This window comes from Pelophylax lessonae (assembly GCF_965119305.1).
Source record: "Pelophylax lessonae genome assembly, chromosome: 5".
Lineage (NCBI taxonomy): Eukaryota > Metazoa > Chordata > Amphibia > Anura > Ranidae > Pelophylax > Pelophylax lessonae.
In genome coordinates, this window is record NC_138772.1 from 506,695,746 (window position 1) to 506,716,618 (window position 20,873).

A 20,873-nucleotide genomic window follows, 5' to 3' on the forward strand; every position below is an offset into this window, starting at 1 on the left:
GGAAGGTGGGAGTGGGAGTTAACATTGCATATTAACAAGCTGGTGATTGGTTGCTAGGACCACTCTGTGTCCTAACAACAATCACCTGCTGATTAATCTGGAATCTTATCTTGGGCAGCTCCCGCCCTCTATCCAGTGTTACTGTGCCTCTCGCTCTCCATCTGTCCTGCCTCCCGCTTTCCACTCTGCTGTGATAATGACAGTGGCGGAGGCCGGGAGACAACTGGTTCCTAAATTGCGCAACCACCGGTCTGGATGGGACAGGGACTCGGTCCGCATCTGAACAGCGGTCTGCCATTTAGTGATGCCTGTTTTAGATGTTAGCTTGGTTTTAATACTGCCTGGTGATTGGGTAACTTTAACACTGCAGCCCAAGTGCAGTGTTGCCAACCTACCAGATTGAAATTTACTGACATGACACCCGCAATTTACTGGCACAGCCAAGTTTTTACTGGCATTTACAAAAGTTACAAATTACAGTTTTAAGTGCAAATTTCAAGTTACAAACAAGTACAGTGTGCAATTAGCAATGTGATTTAAGGTAGATATTAAGACAAAAAACATATTTCTTATTTTATTTTCGATATAGTAAGTAAGTAGCTAAGGGACAGGACTCAGGAGGACAAGAAATTAGAATGGGTAGCACACACAAATGAAATTGACTGTCAAAGTGACACTGACAGCAGTATGCAGCAGCACAGATCACCGACACGACAGGTCCCCTCCTGTGTCATAGTGACAGTTTTTCTCCACGCCTTCAGTCCATTCCAGTCCAAACAGCACTGACAGTCCTCCTCCCTTCCCTCAGACCCATTAAAGTTGCATTACAAGTCGTTCCCCATGTTTTCCAATGATAACCGTTCATATATGTGCAACTTAACCACTTCAGCTCTGGAAAGTTTTACCCCCCTTAATGACCAGGCCAATTTTTGCTATTCGGAACTGCATTGCTTTAACGAAAAAATTGCCTGGTCATGTGAAGCTGTCCCCAAATACAATTGATGTCCTTTTTTTCCCCACAAACAGAGCTTTTTTTTAATGGTATTTGATCACCTCTGCGGTTTTTAGATTTTGCGCTATAAACAAAAAAAGAGCGACAATTTTGAAAATAAAAAAAAAAAAAACAATATTTTTTACTTTCTGCTATAAAATCTTTCCCAATAAAAAGTTTAAAAAAAATCAATTTTTTTTTTATAAGTTTAGGCCAATTGTCTGCTACATATTTTTGGTTAAAAAAAAATCCCAAAAAGCGTATTTTAATTGGTTCGCGCAAAAGTTATAGAGTTTACAAGCAGGTGGTGCTGTGGAGCAGAGGAGCAGAGGAGCAGAGCGCGGGATCAGAGGCTGTCAGGGCGTGCAGGAGAGAGGAGTGTGTGAGGAGTGTGTGCGTGACCGACCGCGTGTGAGTAACCCCCCCCCCCCCAGGAGAGCAGCGGCGGGGAGCGGCGCTGGAACCCCCCCCCCCCAGAAGCGAGCGGCGAGTGGGTCGGTAACCCCCCTCTCTTGTTGCGGGTGGCGAGCGGTACAGTAAACCCCCCCTTTTGCGGCAGGCGGCGAGTGGTGCGGACCCCCCCCCCCCCCGACAGAGAGGGAGCAGAGGAGACTAGCGGAGCAAAGGCTGACCGGGAAGTGACAGAGGGAGGCGGGTGCAGAGCGGAGACTGACCGTCTGAGGGAAAAAAAAAAACAGCCAGGAACTGCTAGAGACAGACTTAAAGGGACACACGCTAGGTAACTAGGTAAGACTGGTGACTGAGATTGTACACTGACTGAGGGTGTAGTGTAGTACCTGAGTATCTCTGAGTACCTGAGTATCTGTGAGTACCTGTTACTACCTGAGTATCTGTGAGTACCTGAGTATCTCGGAGTACCTGTTACTACCTGAGTATCTGTGAGTACCTGAGTATCTCTGAGTACCTGTTACTACCTGAGTATCTCTGAGTACCTGTTACTACCTGAGTATCTGTGAGTACCTGTTACTACCTGAGTACCTGTGAGTACCTGAATATCTGGGAGTACCTGAGTATCTGGTAGTACCTGTTACTACCTGAGTACCTGTGTATCTGTGAGTACCTGAGTATCTGTGAGTACCTGTTACTACCTGAGTATCTGTGAGTACCTGTTACTACCTGTGTATCTGTTACTACCTGTGTATCTGTTACTACCTGTGTATCTGTGAGTACCTGAGTATCTGTGAGTACCTGAGTATCTGTGAGTACCTGTTACTACCTGAGTATCTGTGAGTACCTGTTACTACCTGAGTATCTGGGAGTACCTGTTGCTACCTGAGTGTCTGGGAGTACCTATCACTACCTGAGTGCTGTGCGTCTGACCGGGCTGTGCGACTGAGTGTTGTGCGTCTGACCGGGCTGTGCGACTGAGTGTTGTGCGTCTGACCGGGCTGTGCGACTGAGTGTTGTGCGTCTGACCGGGCTGTGCGACTGAGTGTTGTGCATCTGACCGGGCTGTGCGACTGAGTGTTGTGCGTCTGACCGGGCTGTGCGACTGAGTGTTGTGCGTCTGACCGGGCGGTGCGACTGAGTGTTGTGCGTCTGACCGGGCTGTGCGACTGAGTGTTGTGCGTCTGACCGGGCGGTGCGACTCAGTGTTGTGCGTCTGACCGGGCGATGCGACTCAGTGTTGTGCGTCTGACCGGGCTGTGCGACTGAGTGTTGTGCGTCTGACCGGGCTGTGCGACCGAGTGTTGTGCGTCTGACCGGGCTGTGCAACCGAGTGTTGTGCGTCTGACCGGGCTGTGCGACTGAGTGTTGTGCGTCTGACCGGGCTGTGTGACTGAGTGTTGTGCGTCTGACCGGGCGGTGCGACTGAGTGTTGTGCGTCTGACCGGGCGGTGCGACTCAGTGTTGTGCGTCTGACCGGGCGATGCGACTCAGTGTTGTGCGTCTGACCGGGCTGTGCGACTGAGTGTTGTGCGTCTGACCGGGCTGTGCGACTGAGTGTTGTGCGTCTGACCGGGCTGTGCGACCGAGTGTTGTGCGTCTGACCGGGCTGTGCGACTGAGTGTTGTGCGTCTGACCGGGCTGTGCGACTGAGTGTTGTGCGTCTGACCGGGCTGTGCGACTTAGTGTTGTGCGTCTGACCGGGCTGTGCGACTCAGTGTTGTGCGTTTGACCGGGCTGTGCGACTCAGTGTTGTGCGTCTGACCGGGCTGTGCGACTGAGTGTTGTGCGTCTGACCGGGCTGTGCGACTCAGTGTTGTGCGTCTGACCGGGCTGTGCGACTGAGTGTTGTGCGTCTGACCGGGCTGTGCGACTCAGTGTTGTGCGTCTGACCGGGCTGTGCAACTTAGTGTTGTGCGTCTGACCGGGCTGTGCGACTTAGTGTTGTGCGTCTGACCGGGCTGTGCGACTCAGTGTTGTGCGTCTGACCGGGCTGTGCGACTGAGTGTTGTGCGTCTGACCGGGCTGTGCGACTCAGTGTTGTGAGTCTGACCGGGCTGTGCGACTCAGTGTTGTGCGTTTGACCGGGCTGTGCGACTCAGTGTTGTGCGTCTGACCGGGCTGTGCGACTCAGTGTTGTGCGTCTGACCGGGCTGTGCGACTCAGTGTTGTGCGTCTGACCGGGCTGTGCGACTTAGTGTTGTGCGTCTGACCGGGCTGTGCGACTTAGCGTTGTGCGTCTGACCGGACTGTGAGATTGTGAGTGTTGTGCAACTGAGTGAAGTGAGTGGAGCGGAATACCAGAGGGTGAGAAGGTAGCGTTAGGAAGCCAGGAAATAGCCACATAGGATAGACTTAAATCGCTGAATCCCCATTAGATTAGATAGTAGGTGCAATGCCCGGCGGGTGTGGAGATGCGACTCGGTGTACATCTTGTGATATGTATGCGTTCCTCAGACATGTGATCGAGGGCGAATACAAATGCGCAAAATGTAAGCACGTTGCTTCCCTGGAAGCTCAGGTCCTGAATCTAGGGAAGCAGCTGGCAACACTGAGACGAATGTCCATACCGGAGGAGAGCCAGGATTGTACCAATCAGGTGCAGACAGGGGCCTGCACAGAGGTGGGCGGAGTATCGGAGGTGCAGGCATCAGAGCAGAGTAGAGGGGTGACAGTTAGGAGGGGTAGAAGGGGACAAGGCAAGGAGGCTGATCCTGGGCTGGAGCACCCCAATAGATACGCCCCGTTGTGTGATGTTGGGGAAACCAGTCAGGGACCAGCATTGCTGGAGCAGAGCGACACCCCTAGCTGCCAGGGGAAAAACTCCTCCAGTGAGGCCGGGAGAAAGGGAAAGGAAAGACAGGTGCTGGTGGTAGGGGACTCAATTATTAGAAGGACAGATAGTGTAATCTGTGACAAAGACCGTGTGCGCCGAACAGTCTGTTGTTTGCCGGGCGCTCGGGTTCGGCACATCGCGGATCGGGTGAACAGATTATTGGGTGGGGCTGGGGAAGACCCAGCTGTCATGGTACACGTGGGTACCAATGACATAGGCAGAGGAAGATGGAGAGTCCTAAACGATTTCAGGGACTTAGGCGCTAAGATGAGGAGAAGGACCTCCAAGGTAGTATTTTCCGAAATACTACCTGTACCTCGAGCCACACCAGAGAGGCAGCGGGAGATTAGGGAAGTTAACGAGTGGCTGAGGAGCTGGTGTAGTAAGGAGGGTTTTGGGGTCCTTGAGAACTGGGCTGACTTCTCAGTCGGTCACCGGCTCTTTGGTAGGGACGGATTGCACCTAAATGGGGTGGGTGCAGCCGTACTGGGTGCGAGGATGGCCAAAAAGTTAGAGGGGCTTTTAAACTAGGGAATGGGGGGGAGGGTACAGATGTAGAATTAGCCAGTGGAAAGCAAGTTTCAGAGGGCAGAAATGGGGGCATTAGCGGTAGGGTGTTCGGAGCTCCTATACCCAGGGTGGGTACGGGGAAAAATCAAGAGAGCAGCCTAAAAACATCAAAATTACGAGGCTTGTATACCAATTCCAGAAGCCTGGCCAACAAGATGGGAGAGCTGGAGCTGCTGATGTTTGAGGAGGACTTAGATTTTGTGGGGATAACTGAGACTTGGTTTGACAGCTCTCATGACTGGATGGCGAACCATTCAGGGGTATTCCCTTTATCGCAGAGATAGAGAGGGTAAAAAAGGGGGAGGGGTATGTTTGTATATTAAGAACAGTATACAGGTAAATATGAGGGATGATATTAATAATGGAGCTATGGACGAGGCAGAATCCCTATGGGTAGAGCTTCAAAGGAAAGGCACGGTGGGGAAGGTAATATTGGGCGTATGCTATAGGCCCCCCAACCAGAGGGAGGAGGGTGAGGCGGACCTCATGTTACAGATAGGATTGGCAGCAAGGATGGGAAATGTCATTATAATGGGGGACTTTAATTATCCTGATATAGACTGGGCAGAAGGAACCGCGCATTCAGCCAAGGCTCGGCAGTTCCTAAATGTTTTGCAGGACAATTTCATGGGTCAGATGGTGAATGCACCGACAAGAAACAATGCGGTACTTGACCTACTGATTACCAACAATACAGACCTGCTCACGGATATAGAAATACAGGACAACTTAGGGAACAGTGACCATAGGTCAATTGGTTTCAGTATTAATTACAGTAATAGGAAACACAAGGGTAATATAAGGACACTGAATTTCAAAAGAGCCAATTTTCCTAAACTGCGCTCGCTGCTAGAAAATATCAAATGGGATAGAACCCTGGGAACAAAGAACACGGAGGAAAAATGGGAGTGCTTCAAGAGCATACTTAACAAGGGGGTGGGCCAGTGCATTCCACAGGGAAATAAATTTAAAAGAGCAAAACTAAACCCTGGGTGGCTAAACTCCAACATAAAAATGTATATTAGAGCTAAAGAAAAGGCCTTCAAAAAATACAAGACTGAGGGGTCATTGGCAGCATTTAAGCACTACAAAGAGTGTAATAAGAAATGTAAAGACGAAATCAGGGCGGCTAAAATAGAACACGAGAGACATATAGCGGAGGAGAGTAAAAAGAACCCCAAGAAGTTCTTTAAGTATATAAACAGTAGGAAAGCGAGGCCAGAGCACATTGGCCCCATAAAAGATGATAAAGGAAAAACGGCCACAGAGGACAGAGAAAAGGCGGAAGTGTTAAATAATTTCTTTTCTTCAGTCTTCACAAAGGAATCGGGGGGCTACACGAACCCCACTTGTAAGGCCGAACTAAATAATACACCTCAGGAAGTGCCGCCATGGCTAACAGAGGATAGACTTAGAGCTAAACTAGAGAAACTTAACATAAATAAATCACCGGGACCGGATGGCTTGCACCCAAGGGTTCTTAATGAGCTCAGCCAGGTGATTGCCAGACCATTATTCTTGATCTTTAAGGATAGTCTACAGACGGGTATGGTGCCAGCTGATTGGAAAAAAGCCAACGTGGTACCAATATTTAAAAAGGGGCCGAGATATATCGCGGGTAACTATAGGCCGGTCAGCCTAACATCAGTAGTCTGCAAAATTTTGGAGGGGATGATAAGGGACCACATACAAGACTTTAGTAATGAAAACGGTATTATAAGTAGTAATCAGCATGGATTCATGAAAAATCGTTCATGCCAAACCAATCTATTAACCTTCTACGATGAAGTGAGCTGCCACTTAGATAAAGGTAAGCCTGTGGATGTGGTTTATCTGGACTTTGCAAAGGCCTTTGACACCGTTCCCCACAAACGCTTACTGTACAAACTAAGGAAGGTAGGTATGGACCATAAGGTGAGTACCTGGATAGAGAACTGGCTCCAGGAGAGAGTACAGAGGGTGGTGATTAATGGGGAGTACTCGGATTGGGTGGGTGTGGAAAGTGGGGTCCCCCAGGGTTCTGTCCTGGGACCAATCCTGTTTAATTTATTCATAAATGATTTAGAGGAGGGGATATCTAGTACAATCTCAGTATTTGCAGATGATACTAAATTAGGCATGCCAATATCTTCTATGCAGGATGTGGAAACCTTGCAAGCAGACCTGAACAAAATAACAGGGTGGGCAACTACATGGCAGATGAGGTTTAATGTTGAAAAATGTAAAGTAATGCACTTGGGGGCCAGAAACCAGAAAGCAAGCTACTCACTAGGGGGGGAACCTCTGGGTGAGTCTAGGATGGAAAGGGACCTGGGGGTACTGGTAGACAACAGGCTTGGCAGTGGCATGCAATGCCAAGCCGCCGCAAGCAAAGCCAACAGAATACTGGGTTGTATAAAAAAGGGGATTCACTCCAGAAATAAAGAGATTATTCTTCCACTCTACAAGACTCTGGTCCGGCCACATCTGGAGTATGCTGTCCAGTTCTGGGCACCGGTCCTCAGGAAGGATGTGCTGGAACTGGAGAAAGTCCAGAGAAGGGCAACAAAAATAATTAGGGGAATGGAGGACATCAGCTATGAGGAAAGACTACAAGCTCTGAACCTATTCTCTCTGGAGAAGAGACGATTGAGGGGGGATATGATATCAATGTACAAATACTGTACTGGCGACCCTAGCATAAGGAACAAACTATTCAGAGAAAGGAGATACAATAAGACACGTGGCCACTCACTAAAACTTGAGGAAAGGTGGTTTAACCTTAAAGTGCGTAAGGGGTTCTTCACTGTAAGAGCGGTAAGGATGTGGAATTCTCTTCCATAAGCAGTCGTATCAGCGGGGAGCATTGATAGTTTCAAAAAACTATTGGATGGACACCTTAAAGACCACAACATACAGGGGTATACAATGTACGGTTAAAAGCAAACACACACACACATCGTAGGTTGAACTGGATGGACTTGTGTCTTTTTTCAGCCTCACTAACTATGTAACTATGTAACAAACAGGATATATTTGTTTTGGTTTTATTAGTAATGGCGGTGATCAGTGATTTTTATCGGGACTGCGGATAGATCGGACCCCTAACTGACATTTTTCACACTTGTTGGGGACCAGTGACATTACTACAGTAATCAGTGCTAAATAATATGCACTGTTGCTGTATAAATGACACTGGCAGCGAAGGGGTTAACACGGGGTAATCAAAAGGGTAAATGTATGCCTGTTTGTGCTTATTGACTGTGGGAGGGCTCTGTGACAGGCACAGAGAGATCGGGAGCTGAAACTCATGATCTCTCTCTGCCTGTGTGACAGAAGACTCGCCTGCTTTGTTTACATAAGCAGGCTGGTCTTCTGTCAGTTTCTGTGACAATTGTGGGAGGCCGGCAGGGATTGCCGCTGCTCCTCCCACGGTCTGACTCCCACTGTGTCTAATCACAGAGGAAGCTCGGTCTTGGCGGCGAGTGCGCACCACCGAGAGTGCGTGCACATAATTACGTAGATCTACATGATTATGCGCAGCCGAGCCGTGGGGCGGTCGGCAAGTGGTTAAAGTTGCTGCGACTTCATGTACTACTTTGGTCTGACTTTCATGCAACTTGAGGGCCATCGACGTCAATGTTACCCTCAAAAGTTGCATAGAAGTCATACCTAAATGTTATACGATGCAACGGTTATCCATTATCACTGGTCAAAGCCAAAGTTGTATCCAAGTTGCACCGAAGTTGCACTCCAAAGTCGCAGCAACTTTGGAGTCATACAAGTGTGTATGGAGCCTAAGTCCTCTTTAACCACTTCAGCTCCAGAAGGTTTACCCCTGTCATGACCAGGCCATTTTTTGTGATACGGCAGTGCATTACTTTAACTGAAAATTGCTTGGTCGTGCGCTGCTGCACCCAAAAAATAAAAAATTATGTCCCCCCACAAATATTTTTTTTTAGTTGGCAAATAGCACAGGACTGCATAATACACAGAGCGCTGGGCACAGGACTGCATTATACACAGAGCGCTGGGCACAGGACTGCATAATACACAGAGCACTGGGCACAGGACTGCATAATATACAGAGCGCTGGGCACAGGACTGCATTATACACAGAGCGCTGGGCACAGAACTGCACAATACACAGAGTGCTGGGTACAGGACTGCATTATACACAGAACGCTGGGCACAGGACTGCATAATACACAGAGCGCTGGGCACAGGACTACATAATACACAGAGTGCTGGGCACAGGACTGCATAATACACAGAGCGCTGGGGACAGGACTGCATAATACACAGAGCGCTGGGCACAGGACTGCATAATACACAGAGCGCTGGGCACAGGACTGCATAATACACAGAGCCTGGGCACAGGACTGCATAATACACAGAGCGCTGGGCACAGGACTGCATACTACACAGAGCCTAGGCACAGGACTGCATAATACACAGAGCACTGGGCACAGGACTGCATAATACACAGAGTGCTGGGCACAGGACTACATAATATACAGGAAGGTGTTATTGTCCAGCAGGGGCGTCTGCATCTGAGCCACCAGGCTGCTTCTCAGCCAGCATGGGATGCCTTGTCTACATTATTCTAGCCCTGAATCCGGGGACAAATCTGGGGACAGACTTGGTCCGGGGACAGTGTCCTCAATCCAGGGACTGTCCCCAGAAACCAGGGACATCTGGTCACCCTTAACTACAGGTCACAGCATGAACCTGTGAGATCTAAAGGGGTCACATCCTTAGATCTCAGGGGTTCATGCAGAGACTTGAAGTCCTTCACTTTTGAGGATGTGACCCCCAAAAGTGAAGGACTACAGGTCCCAGCATGAACCCCTCAGAGCTCAGGATGTGTCACATCCCCTCCCCCCCCCCAACTAGTTAAGAACTACAGGTCACAGCATGAACCCGTGAGATCTAAGGGGGTCACATTACTAGTTTCTTCAATTGTTTGGTTCAATGGGCCACTTGACTGGACTTGCTCCCCAGGCCAAAGGCTGCCAGCCCTCCCCTGGTCCTTCTGAACGGTATTGAAATAGGCGTGGTTACAAGTATAGCGCCGTATGATTACCTCCCAGAGGTCTCCACAACACATAAAAGGGTGCCTGTTGTTTGCATCGAATGATCAGTCAATAGACTGAAAACTGGCTTTAATCTTCATTTCTAGGAACTCTAATGAGGGGTTGGAGATTGGGATCTCCCATTTTTCTTTGACCGCCCATCTAACAGGAAATAATTTTGCTTTACAGGGGTTCCACGCGGGATTAATTACAGCGCTGTGAAGCAGAGTATTCTTAATGTGCATGGGGTGAAATCAGTCCACAGCCTTCATCTCTTGGCTTTAACAATGAATCAAGTCATCCTCTCCGCCCACATTGCCACAGGTCAGTAACTGTATGTGTTGTGGCCCAATAAAGCTACTTTTTAATATTCTTTTATTTGAAGGCTTTACCTGTCATTCAATCCTTTAGCAGCTTTCATCAGAATGTGCTCCTCCGCTGCCACCAGCCGCTCAGCCCCAGGAGCTCTCCATCAGGGAATAACAATGCCTCGGGTTCTCAGTGACCTGTCTGCTGCCGCCTGGAACATAGCAAACCATCACTCATATAGATTGTGAACCTGAGGCTTTATAGTGTCTGACAGGGGAACCGGACAAACTATGGCAATGAACACGAATAAACGTTGCTTAAAGCACAACTAAAATGTAGTATAATGCAGCCACCACATCTAAAGATGGATAAGCTTCAATGCATACATTTTGTTTGGTTTGGGGCTAAGATTTGCTGTAACAAAACCCAAAAACAAAAAAATATCATATATTGCAAGTCCTTAGATGAGTTGGCTGCATTAGCTTTCATTTTTCAGGCTAAGAACATTTTCCGAAAATACAGAAGATACCTGTTGATCCTGCCAAAAAAATAGTATCCTCAATAATTTATGTGGGCTTAACTGAATACAAACATGTAAACTATCTATTCCACTAGCCCAGGGATCCTCAAACTACGGCCCTCCAGCTGTTGTGGAACTACATATACCATGAGGCATTGTAAAACCCTGACATTCACAGATATGACTAGGCATGATGGGAATTGTAGTTCCCGAACAACTGGAGGGCCATAGTTTGAAGGCCCCTGCACTAGCCCCATGTAATGTAGATAAAGAAAGGTGGACAAGTTTGAAGTCTAGCCTGAGTGGCAGCCATGGCTCTTCAAAGATATAGTGAAAGATTGAGTGTAGACATGAAGAGACAGGATTACCAGGTGAAAACAAAACGAAAGAAAGAAGAAAACTCCAAATAGCATGACTGGGCACCAGTGCACAAAGCAAGGTCCATAAAGACATGGACATGGTTGGGAGTGGAGGGACTTGACTGGCCTTCACCGCCTGAACTCAACTTGAGTCCTGACCTCAACCCGATAGAACACCTTTGGGATGAATTAGAGCGGAGGCCGCGAACCAGACCTTCTCATCTGCTTCTGGAAGAATGGTCAAACATTCCCATAGACACACTCCTAAACCTTGTGGAAAGCCTTCCCAGAAGAGTTAAAGCTGTTATAGCTCCAAAGGGTGGGCCAACTCAATATTGAACCCTACAGACTAAAGCCTCGTACACACGCAGCGATTGTTGGCTGACCGATCGGCCGTCTTTTGTCCAGTGTTGTTGTGTTGGTTGAAATGTGCTCTAGACTGCACACGAATTTTATCGGCCAACAAAAACCAACTTCAGAAGTGATGTCATGTGCTGGTTTACTTTCCGTGTGTTTTTTCTTCTCTGAGCATGCCCAGTCTGAAGAACAATCGGCCGTTCTGTTGACGGCCAACAAAATTTTTATAGCCTGCACACCAGATTTTGTTCGGCCGAAAAGTCGGAGTCGGTTGTTGGAAGCATCATACTAACATGCCGAAAATCGGCTGATCGGACGTTGGCCGAAAATTCACGGCCAACTATCGACGCGTGTGTACGGGGCATAAGACTGGTATGCCATTAAAGTTCATGTGCGTGTAAAGGCAGGCGTCCCAATACTTTTGGTAATATAGTGTGTGTGTGTGTGTATATATATACACACACACACACACTGTAGGAGCACTAGCTAATTAGATGTTAGAGTGGTTAAAGTCAAAATTGTTTTTTTTTACCTTAATGCAGGGGTGTCAAACTCAATTTCATTGCAGGCCGCATAATGGACGCCCTCAAATGGGCAGTTGTATCTATAGGACTAGATGCCTAGAGCACCCCTTACATCAGATGTCAACAGCCCCCCACCATCAGAGCTTAAGAGTCCCCCACCCTCCCTTACATTGCAATGAACCCCCCTTACCATGTGCTGCTGCCAGGAAGAAGCTGGGGGCAGAGACTGGAAGCAGAAAGTATAGGGTCTGGAGGAGGACCAGAGGAGGGCTGAAGTCAGCTGCAGGAGAAGGCCTGGCTCACAGTCTCCGCTCTAATTCATCCCAAAGGTGTTCTGTTAGGTTGAGGTCAGGACTCTGTGCAGGCCCATCAAGTTCCCCCACCCCAAACTCGCTCATCCATGTTTTTATGGACCTTGCTTTATGCACTGGTCCAAATCATTTGGTGGAGGGGGAATATGGTGTGGGGTTATTTTTCAGAGTCCTGTGAGTGTTGTGCGACTGTGAGTGTTGTGCGACTGAGTGTTGTGCGACTGACCGGGCTGTGCGACTGTAAATGTTGTGCGACTGTGAGTGTTGTGCGACTGAATGGGCTGTGCGACTGTGAGTGTTGAGCGACTGTGAGTGTGGTGCGACTGTGAGTGTGGTGCGACCGTGAGTGTTGTGCGACTGAGTGTCAAGTGAGTTTAGCGGAGTGCCAGAGGGTGAGAAGGTAGAGTTAGGAAGCCAGGAAACAGCCACACAGGATAGACTTAAATTACTGAATCCCCATTAGATTAGATTAGTAGGTACAATGCCCGACGGGTGTGGAGATGCGACTCGGTGTACATCTTGTGATATGTATGCGTTCCTCGATCATGCGATCGAGGGCGAATGCAAATGCGCAAAATGTAAGCACATTGCTTCCCTGGAAGCTCATGTCCTGAATCTAGGGAAGCAGCTGACAACACTGAGCCGAATGTCCATACCGAAGGAGAGCTGGGATCATACCTATCAGGCGCAGGCAGGGGCCTGCACAGAGGTGGGCGGAGTATTGGAGGTGCAGGCATCAGAGCAGAGTAGAGGGGTGACAGTTAGGAGGGGTAGAAGGGGACAAGGCAAGGAGGCCGGTCCTGGGCTGGAGCACCCCAATAGATACGCCCCGTTGCGTGATGTTGGGGAAACCAGTCAGGGACCAGCATTGCTGGAGCAGAGCGATGCCCCTAGCTGCCAGGGGAAGAACTTCTCCAGTGAGGCCGGGAGAAAGGGAAAGGAAAGACAGGTGCTGGTGGTAGGGGACTCAATCATTAGAAGGACAAACAGTGCAATCTGTCACAAAGACCGTGGGCGCCGAACAGTCTGTTGTTTACCGGGCGCTCGGGTTCGGCACATCGCGGATCGGGTGGACAGAATATTGGGTGGGGCTGGGGAAGACCCAGCTGTCATGGTACACGTGGGTACCAATGACATAGGCAGAGGAAGATGGAGAGTCCTAGACGATTTCAGGGACTTAGGCGCTAAGTTGAGTAGTAGGACCTCCAAGGTAGTATTTTCAGAAATACTACCTGTACCTCGAGCCACACCAGAGAGGCAGCGGGAGATTAGGGACGTTAACAAGTGGCTGAGGAGCTGGTGTAGTAAGGAGGGTTTTGGGTTTCTGGAGAACTGGGCCGACTTCTCAATCGGCCACCGGCTCTATGGTAGGGACGGATTGCACCTAAATGGGGAGGGTGTAGCCGTACTGGGTGAGAAGATGGCCGAAAAGTTAGAGGGGCTTTTAAACTAGGTGATGGGGGGAGGGTACAGATGTAGAATTAGCCAGTGGAAAGCAAGATTCAGAGGGCACAAATGGGGACATTAGCGGTAGGGTGTATGGAGCTCCTAAACCCAGGGTGGGTATGGGGAAAAATCGCAAGAGCAGCCTAAAAACATCAAATGAAGATATATGTAACCGGTCAAAATTACGAGGTTTGTATACCAATGTCAGAAGCCTGGCCAACAAGATGGGTGAGCTGGAGCTGCTGATGTTTGAGGAGGACTTAGATTTTGTGGGGACAACAGAGACTTGGTTCGACAGCTCTCATGACTGGATGGCGACCATTCAGGGGCATTCCCTTTATCGCAGAGATAGAGAAGGTAAAAAAGGGGGAGGGGTATGTCTGTATATTAAGAACAGTGTACAGGTAAATATGAGGGATGATATTAATAATGGAGCTATGAACGAGGCAGAATCCCTATGGGTAGAACTTCAAAGGGAAGGCACTGTGGGGAAGGTAATATTGGGCGTATGCTATAGGCCCCCCAACCAGAGGGAGGAGGACCTCCTTTTACAGATAGGATTGGCAGCAAGGATGGGAAATGTCATTATAATGGGGGACTTTAATTATCCAGATATAAACTGGGCAGAAGGAACCGCGCATTTAGCCAAGGCTCGGCAGTTCCTAAATGTTTTGCAGGACAATTTCATGGGTCAGATGGTGAATGCACCAACAAGAAACGATGCGGTACTTGACCTACTGATTACCAACAATACAGACCTGCTCACGGATATAGAGATACGGGGCAACTTAGGAAACAATGACCATAGGTCAATTAGTTTCAGTATTAATCATAGTAATAGGAAACATAAGGGTAATATAAGGACACTGAATTTCAAAAGAGCCAATTTCCCAAAACTGGGCTCTCTGCTAGAAAATATCAAATGGGATAGAACCCTGGGAACAAAGAACACGGAGGAAAAATGGGAGTGCTTCAAGAGCATACTAAATAAAGGGATTGACCAGTGCATTCCAAGGGGAAATACATTTAAAAGAGCAAAACTAAACCCTGGGTGGCTAAACTCCAACTTAAAAATGCATATTAATGCTAAAGAAAAGGCCTTAAAAAAATACAAGACTGAGGGGTCATTGGCAGCATTCAAGCATTACAAAGAGTGTAATAAGAAATGTAAAGACGAAATCAAGGCGGCTAAAATAGAACACAAGAGACATATAGTGGAAGAGAGTAAAAAGAACCCCAAAAAATTCTTTAAGTATATAAACAGTAAGAAAGCGAGGCCAGAACACATTGGCCCCATAAAAGACGACAAGGGAGATTTGGCCACAGAGGACAGGGAAAAGGCGGAAGTGTTAAATAATTTCTTCTCTTCAGTCTTCACAAAAGAATTGTTGGGCTACACGAACCCAGCTTGTAATGCTAAACTAAATAACACACCTCAGGTAGTACCGCCATGGCTAACAGAAGATAGACTTAGAACTAAACTAGAGAAACTTAAAGTGGAGTTCCACCCGTTTTTCCAACATTATAAAAATTGCTTTTATTCCCCAAATGATCACAACATTGGCTAAATGTAATTGTTTTCCTATCTACTTAAAGGAAATAAGGTTTTATAAATGACATTCTTCATAAACTAACCTTGATTTTTCCTCAGCAGGGGGCTCCCATCTTAATTGTGGGCGTGTGAAGCCCACATGTTACTACTTCCTACAATAGGTGCTGCTGGTTACCCAGCATGCACCTCCAAAGGAAGGTCCCACCCTGTTGTTATGGCAACACAGCTACTGCTGTGCTGGTCTCTGGTGAGAATTGAAATCACATGAATGTCTAATACATTGTTACTGTGGCTAACTTTGTTTATGTTAAACATACCTGTATCATATATATTATTACTATTATACAGGATTTATATCGTGCCAACAGTTTGCGCAGCACTTTACAATGTGAGGGAAGACAATACAGTTACAGTACAATTCAATACAGGAGGAATCAGAGGGCCCTGCTCGTTAAAGCTTACAATCTAGAAGATATATATATATATATATATATATATATATATATAAAAGAGATCTATCTATCTATCTATATATATATATATATTTTAATATTTTTATATATCCATTTATTTTTTACAGTATTGCTAATTTTCACTTGCAGCTGACGAAACAGATTTTCACTTCGCCCCGGTTCACACTTCTGCGAGTGCCGGGTTTGCATGTAATGTCGGAGCGCACTGCTCCGACATTACATGCGATCAGCTGTGCGGTGCGAGTTTAGCCATACAGTTTGTATGGCTAAATTCGCATCGCACCCGGAGCAAAGACGCACAGGAGGCATTTTTGCAGCCGCATCAGGATCGGATCGCACAGCGGTTCACACTTGTGCGATCCGCTCCTGTGCGAACTGCACGATCGCACTGCGATATGCGATCAAACTGGGGGTGTCGTTAAGATTACATTGATACCCCCAGCGTATCGCATATGGCAGTGTGAACTGCCGGGGGTGCGTGTGCGATGCGGGAACAGGCTGCGAATTCGCAGCCTTCCCGCACTCGCATAAATGTGAACCGAGCCTTCACCTTTAATTCCACCGTGAATTTTAAATGTACCTTGGCGCCGCGTGAGGGGGGGCGCACATAATCCTCTATCTCCCGCAAGCATTGCCGGGACAAGGCCATCCAGCGCCCAGGGCGAAGACACCAAACTGCACCCCCCCATAAAATTTCCCCTCCAAGCGCAAATTCTCCCCTCTTAAAATCCCCCCCCTCCCAGCACAAATCTTCCCCTCCCCCAAATGTCCCCTCCTAGCATAAGTCCTCCTCCCCTCCTAGCAGAAATACCCATCAATTATCCCTACTAGCACAAATCCTCTCCCCCAAACCCCCCCTCCCCCCAAAAAAATTCCCCTTCTTGCACAAATCCCCCCTCCTAGGACAAATCCTCTTCCCCCCATCCCAAACCCCCCGAATATCCCGTCTAGCACATCCCACCATATTCCCCCGCCTAGCACAAATCCTCCCCCCAATTTTCCCCTCTAGCACAAATACCCCCAATCATCCCTACAAGCATAAATTCCCCCCATCCCCATTTCTAACAGCGCCATAATTCCCCATCCTAGCACAAATCCCCCCATCACCTCTTCTAGCACAACCCCCCCCCCCCCAAATCCCCTTCCTAGCACAAATCCTCCCCCCCCCCCCCGTCCCCCCAGCACAAATCCTCTTCCCCTTATTCCTACAGCACAAATCCCCCCTCCTAGACAGAACCCTCCCCCCCCCCCCCACAATCTCCACAGCACAAATCCCCCCCTCCTGGTACAAATCCTCTTCCCTCCATCCCCACAGCAAAAATCCCCCCTCCTGGCACAAATTCTTCCCCCACAGCACAAATCCCTCCTCCTGGCACGAATCCCCCCCCCCAGCACAAATCACCCCTCCTAGCACCCCCCTCCCCAATTTCCCTGCTAGAAAAAATGTTATCCTGTCACCTCTCAAATTTCCCATCCCAGCACAAATACCCCCCCCCCCCCCTATATTGATCCAACCTAGAAGTAATCATCTTCTCCCCACCCCTTCTAGTACAAATACTCTCATTCCCCTCTCTCCCCCCCCCCTCCCTGGTGTCCCCAGTGCAGTTCTCCCTTCCCTCGGCTTGGCTGCAGCTTTCCTACAGCAGGCAGACCTCAGATACAGCGCGGCACATTGATTTGTGATTCTCCTCTTCTGAGGCTCCTTCCTTCCCATCTTCATATGTCAGAGCGGAGGAGGAGCCTAGGGGAAGCCGATTTCTAAAGCTTTGCACGGACAGCTGACGGGAGAGATGCTGCTGCAGAAAGGGGAGGAAGATTGCGGCTCAGAGATGCCACTGGATGTCAGATCGGGACTTTACAGTATTTGTTACCCCCCTCTCCTTAAAGCAAACAATGTGTGTAGGGGGTGTAGGGGACACGTAATCAAACTCTGTATTGTCCCGATCTGACAACCAGTGGCATCCCTGAGCCGCGATCTTCTTCCCCTTCAGCACAGCAGCCGCATCTCTTCCGCCAGCTGTCCGTGCCAAAGGTTTAGCAATCAGCATCTCCTAGGCTCCTCTCCACTCTGACATATCAAGATGAGGAGGGGCCGAAAGAGGAGAAATCCCGATCTGACAGTCCCGATCTGATGAGCGCTACAGTAACAGGAGTGTGAAGCTGGGGAGGAAAGAGAGAGAGCACATCCCGCTCTCTTCTGTCAGCTAATAGTTGCAGAAACACACCTGGTAGCGCCCTCTCCACCTCCCAAGCTACAGACGCCCAGGGCAGCCGACCTCCCGCCCACGAGAGAGAGAAAGATAAAGAGACAGAGTCAATTATTATGTTTAAAATTTTATTAAATTTTTTTTATTTACAAAAAATAAAAATATTTTATTTACATATACTGTATATGATCAAAAAATACAATAAAATAAGCATACAAGAATACATCGAAAGAGAGACAGAGGGGGAGAGAGACAGAGGGGGAGAGAGACAGAGGGGGAGAGAGCGAGACAGAGGGGGAGAGAGAGCGAGACAGAGGGGGAGAGAGAGCGAGACAGAGGGGGAGAGAGAGCGAGAGCGAGACAGAGGGGGAGAGAGAGAGAGAGCGAGACAGAGGGGGAGAGAGAGAGAGAGAGAGAGAGAGAGAGAGCGAGAGAGAGAGAGCAAGAGCGAGCAGGAGAGAGAGCGAGAGCGAGCGGGAGAGAGAGAGAGAGCGAGAGCGAGCGGGAGAGAGAGAGAGAGCGAGAGCGAGCGGGAGAGAGAGCGAGAGAGAGCGAGAGAGAGCGAGACAGAGGGGGAGAGAGAGAGAGCGAGAGCGAGAGACAGAGGGGGAGAGAGAGACAGAGGGGGAGAGAGAGACAGAGGGGGAGAGAGAGAGAGAGAGAGCGAGAGAGCGCGAGACAGAGGGGGAGAGAGAGCGAGAGCGAGAGAGAGAGAGCGGGAGAGAGAGCGAGAGAGAGAGCGGGAGAGAGAGCGGGAGAGAGAGCGAGAGCGGGAGAGAGAGCGAGAGCGAGAGAGAGAGAGAGAGCGCGAGACAGAGGGGGAGAGAGAGAGAGAGAGAGAGAGAGAGAGCGAGAGACAGAGACAGAGAGAGAGAGAGAGAGAGAGAGAGAGCGCGAGACAGAGGGGGAGAGAGCGAGACAGAGGGGGAGAGAGCGAGAGAGCGAGACAGAGCAAGACAGAGGGGGAGAGACAGAGCGCGAGACAGAGGGGGAGAGAGACAGAGCGCGAGACAGAGGGGGAGAGAGAGAGAGCGCGAGACAGAGGGGGAGAGAGAGAGAGAGCGCGAGACAGAGGGGGAGAGAGAGAGAGCGCGAGACAGAGGGGGAGCGAGAGAGCGAGAGAGAGAGAGGGGGAGAGAGAGAGCGAGAGAGAGAGCGCGAGACAGAGGGGGAGAGAGAGAGCGAGAGAGAGAGCGCGAGACAGAGGGGGAGAGAGACACACACACACACACACACACAGAGGGGGAGAGAGAGAGAGACAGACAGAGAGAGATAGAGACACACACAGAGGGGGAGATAGACAGAGAGAGAGAGAGGCAGACAGAGAGAGAGATAGAGAGACACACACACACACACAGAGGGGGAGAGAGAGAGACAGAGAGAGAGAGAGATAGACAGAGAGAGAGATAGAGAGACACACACACACACACACAGAGGGGGAGAGAGAGACAAACAGACAGACAGAAAGACACAGGACCTCACCTTGCACACACTAATCGTGCCTGCCTGCCCCCTCCTCCTCCTCTCACAAAGCACACAGACAAGCACAACACCCATAACAGCACTAAGATGAATCTTAGCTTGTCTGATGTCCTCATGGATAGAAGTGCATCATTCCTTTTCTAAACATGCAGTACACTGTAGACTCTTCTACAGCCGCTGCTTCTTCTGTGTTATGGTAACACAATATTCGTCTTCCCTTCTTCAACATGGTGCTTAGCTCCGCCTACCAAACGCCATTTCCGGTTTTGAAAAAATGCAATGATTCTTTCCCACGGCTCCTGAGAACGATGACACACATCTCCCAGGAGCCCCTGCGGCGCCGGAAATGACATAGTTCGCCGCAGCGCCGAAGGAGGCAGAAAATTGCTTACCCCTAGCAACAGGGCAAGTGGAGCAAGAAAAAAAAAAAAGTCACCAATACTGTGATCATTTGGGGAATAAAAGCAATTTTTGTATTGTTGAAAAAACGGGTGGAACTCCACTTTAACATAAATAAATCACCGGGACCGGATGGCTTGCACCCGAGGGTTCTTAAAGAGCTCAGCCAGGTGATTGCCAGACCATTATTCTTGATCTTTAAGGATAGTTTACAGACGGGTATGGTGCCGGCTGATTGGAAAAAAGCCAACGTGGTACTGTTAGTAACTGAGACCCCTGGTCTCAATGGTAGTCCCGGACCACCTATGGCTCCTTTGCTCGTTTTGTGTCTGGCAGGCCTGGGAGGCTGGTTTCTGGAAATAACACAGACGGAGACAGATGTATAGTGAAACCAAGCTCTCAGTTTATTATAGGCTCGTTGCGGCTTATATAGTAAAGATAAAGGCATATAATCATAGGTATAGGGCACTTGTTACGTTCTTATTGGTTAAACAGCTTCAGGAGACAAAAGGTCACCTTGGGGAATAATACCATATAGGACATATATCTCGTGTGACTAGAATCACCTGACACAGCCTTATCTCGAACTGCAGAAATTTTCCATGGTACGTAGGCACTTTTCATATCTTGTGTAACTAAGGTCACATACACACACAAACACACAGCTTATAAGACATTAATGCATACAAAATGGGGTAGGGACATACAAAATGGAGGACACATAGAATTTGATATCTCCCCATCTCCCACAATCCCCTCTTAAAATCATTAACCCTAAATTGATTTTCCCTTGTCACCCTGTATATCATTGGAATATATAATTCTTAGGGATATTATCAGGAGTCCTAAACCTCCTAGGAATATAGTACCACGATTGGCAGATTAATTTTCTATATCCCTGCTGCTTGAAAGACCAGATCATATATCATCCTTTAAACAATAAGGTTCTTTTTTTCTTTCTGTTTATACCTCTTAATGTACTCAGTATATTCTTTAGGGTTATTAGTCGAGGAGGTCTGGTAGCCTGGGACTTGGTGGGATAGCATAGAGACATTTTTCACCTTTGGTCGGGAAA

General features: G+C 48.6%; 1 protein-coding gene across 1 annotated transcript in view; it reads left to right on the forward strand.

The window, feature by feature from the left end:
* SLC30A8 (solute carrier family 30 member 8) overlaps positions 1–20,873 on the forward strand; it is a 118,698-nt gene that overhangs the window by 81,211 nt on the left and 16,614 nt on the right. Inside the window, exon 8 of the mRNA XM_082259567.1 lies at positions 10,049–10,183. Within this exon, the coding sequence (XP_082115693.1) occupies positions 10,049–10,183 (135 nt within the window). The remainder of the gene's footprint in view (positions 1–10,048; positions 10,184–20,873) is intronic.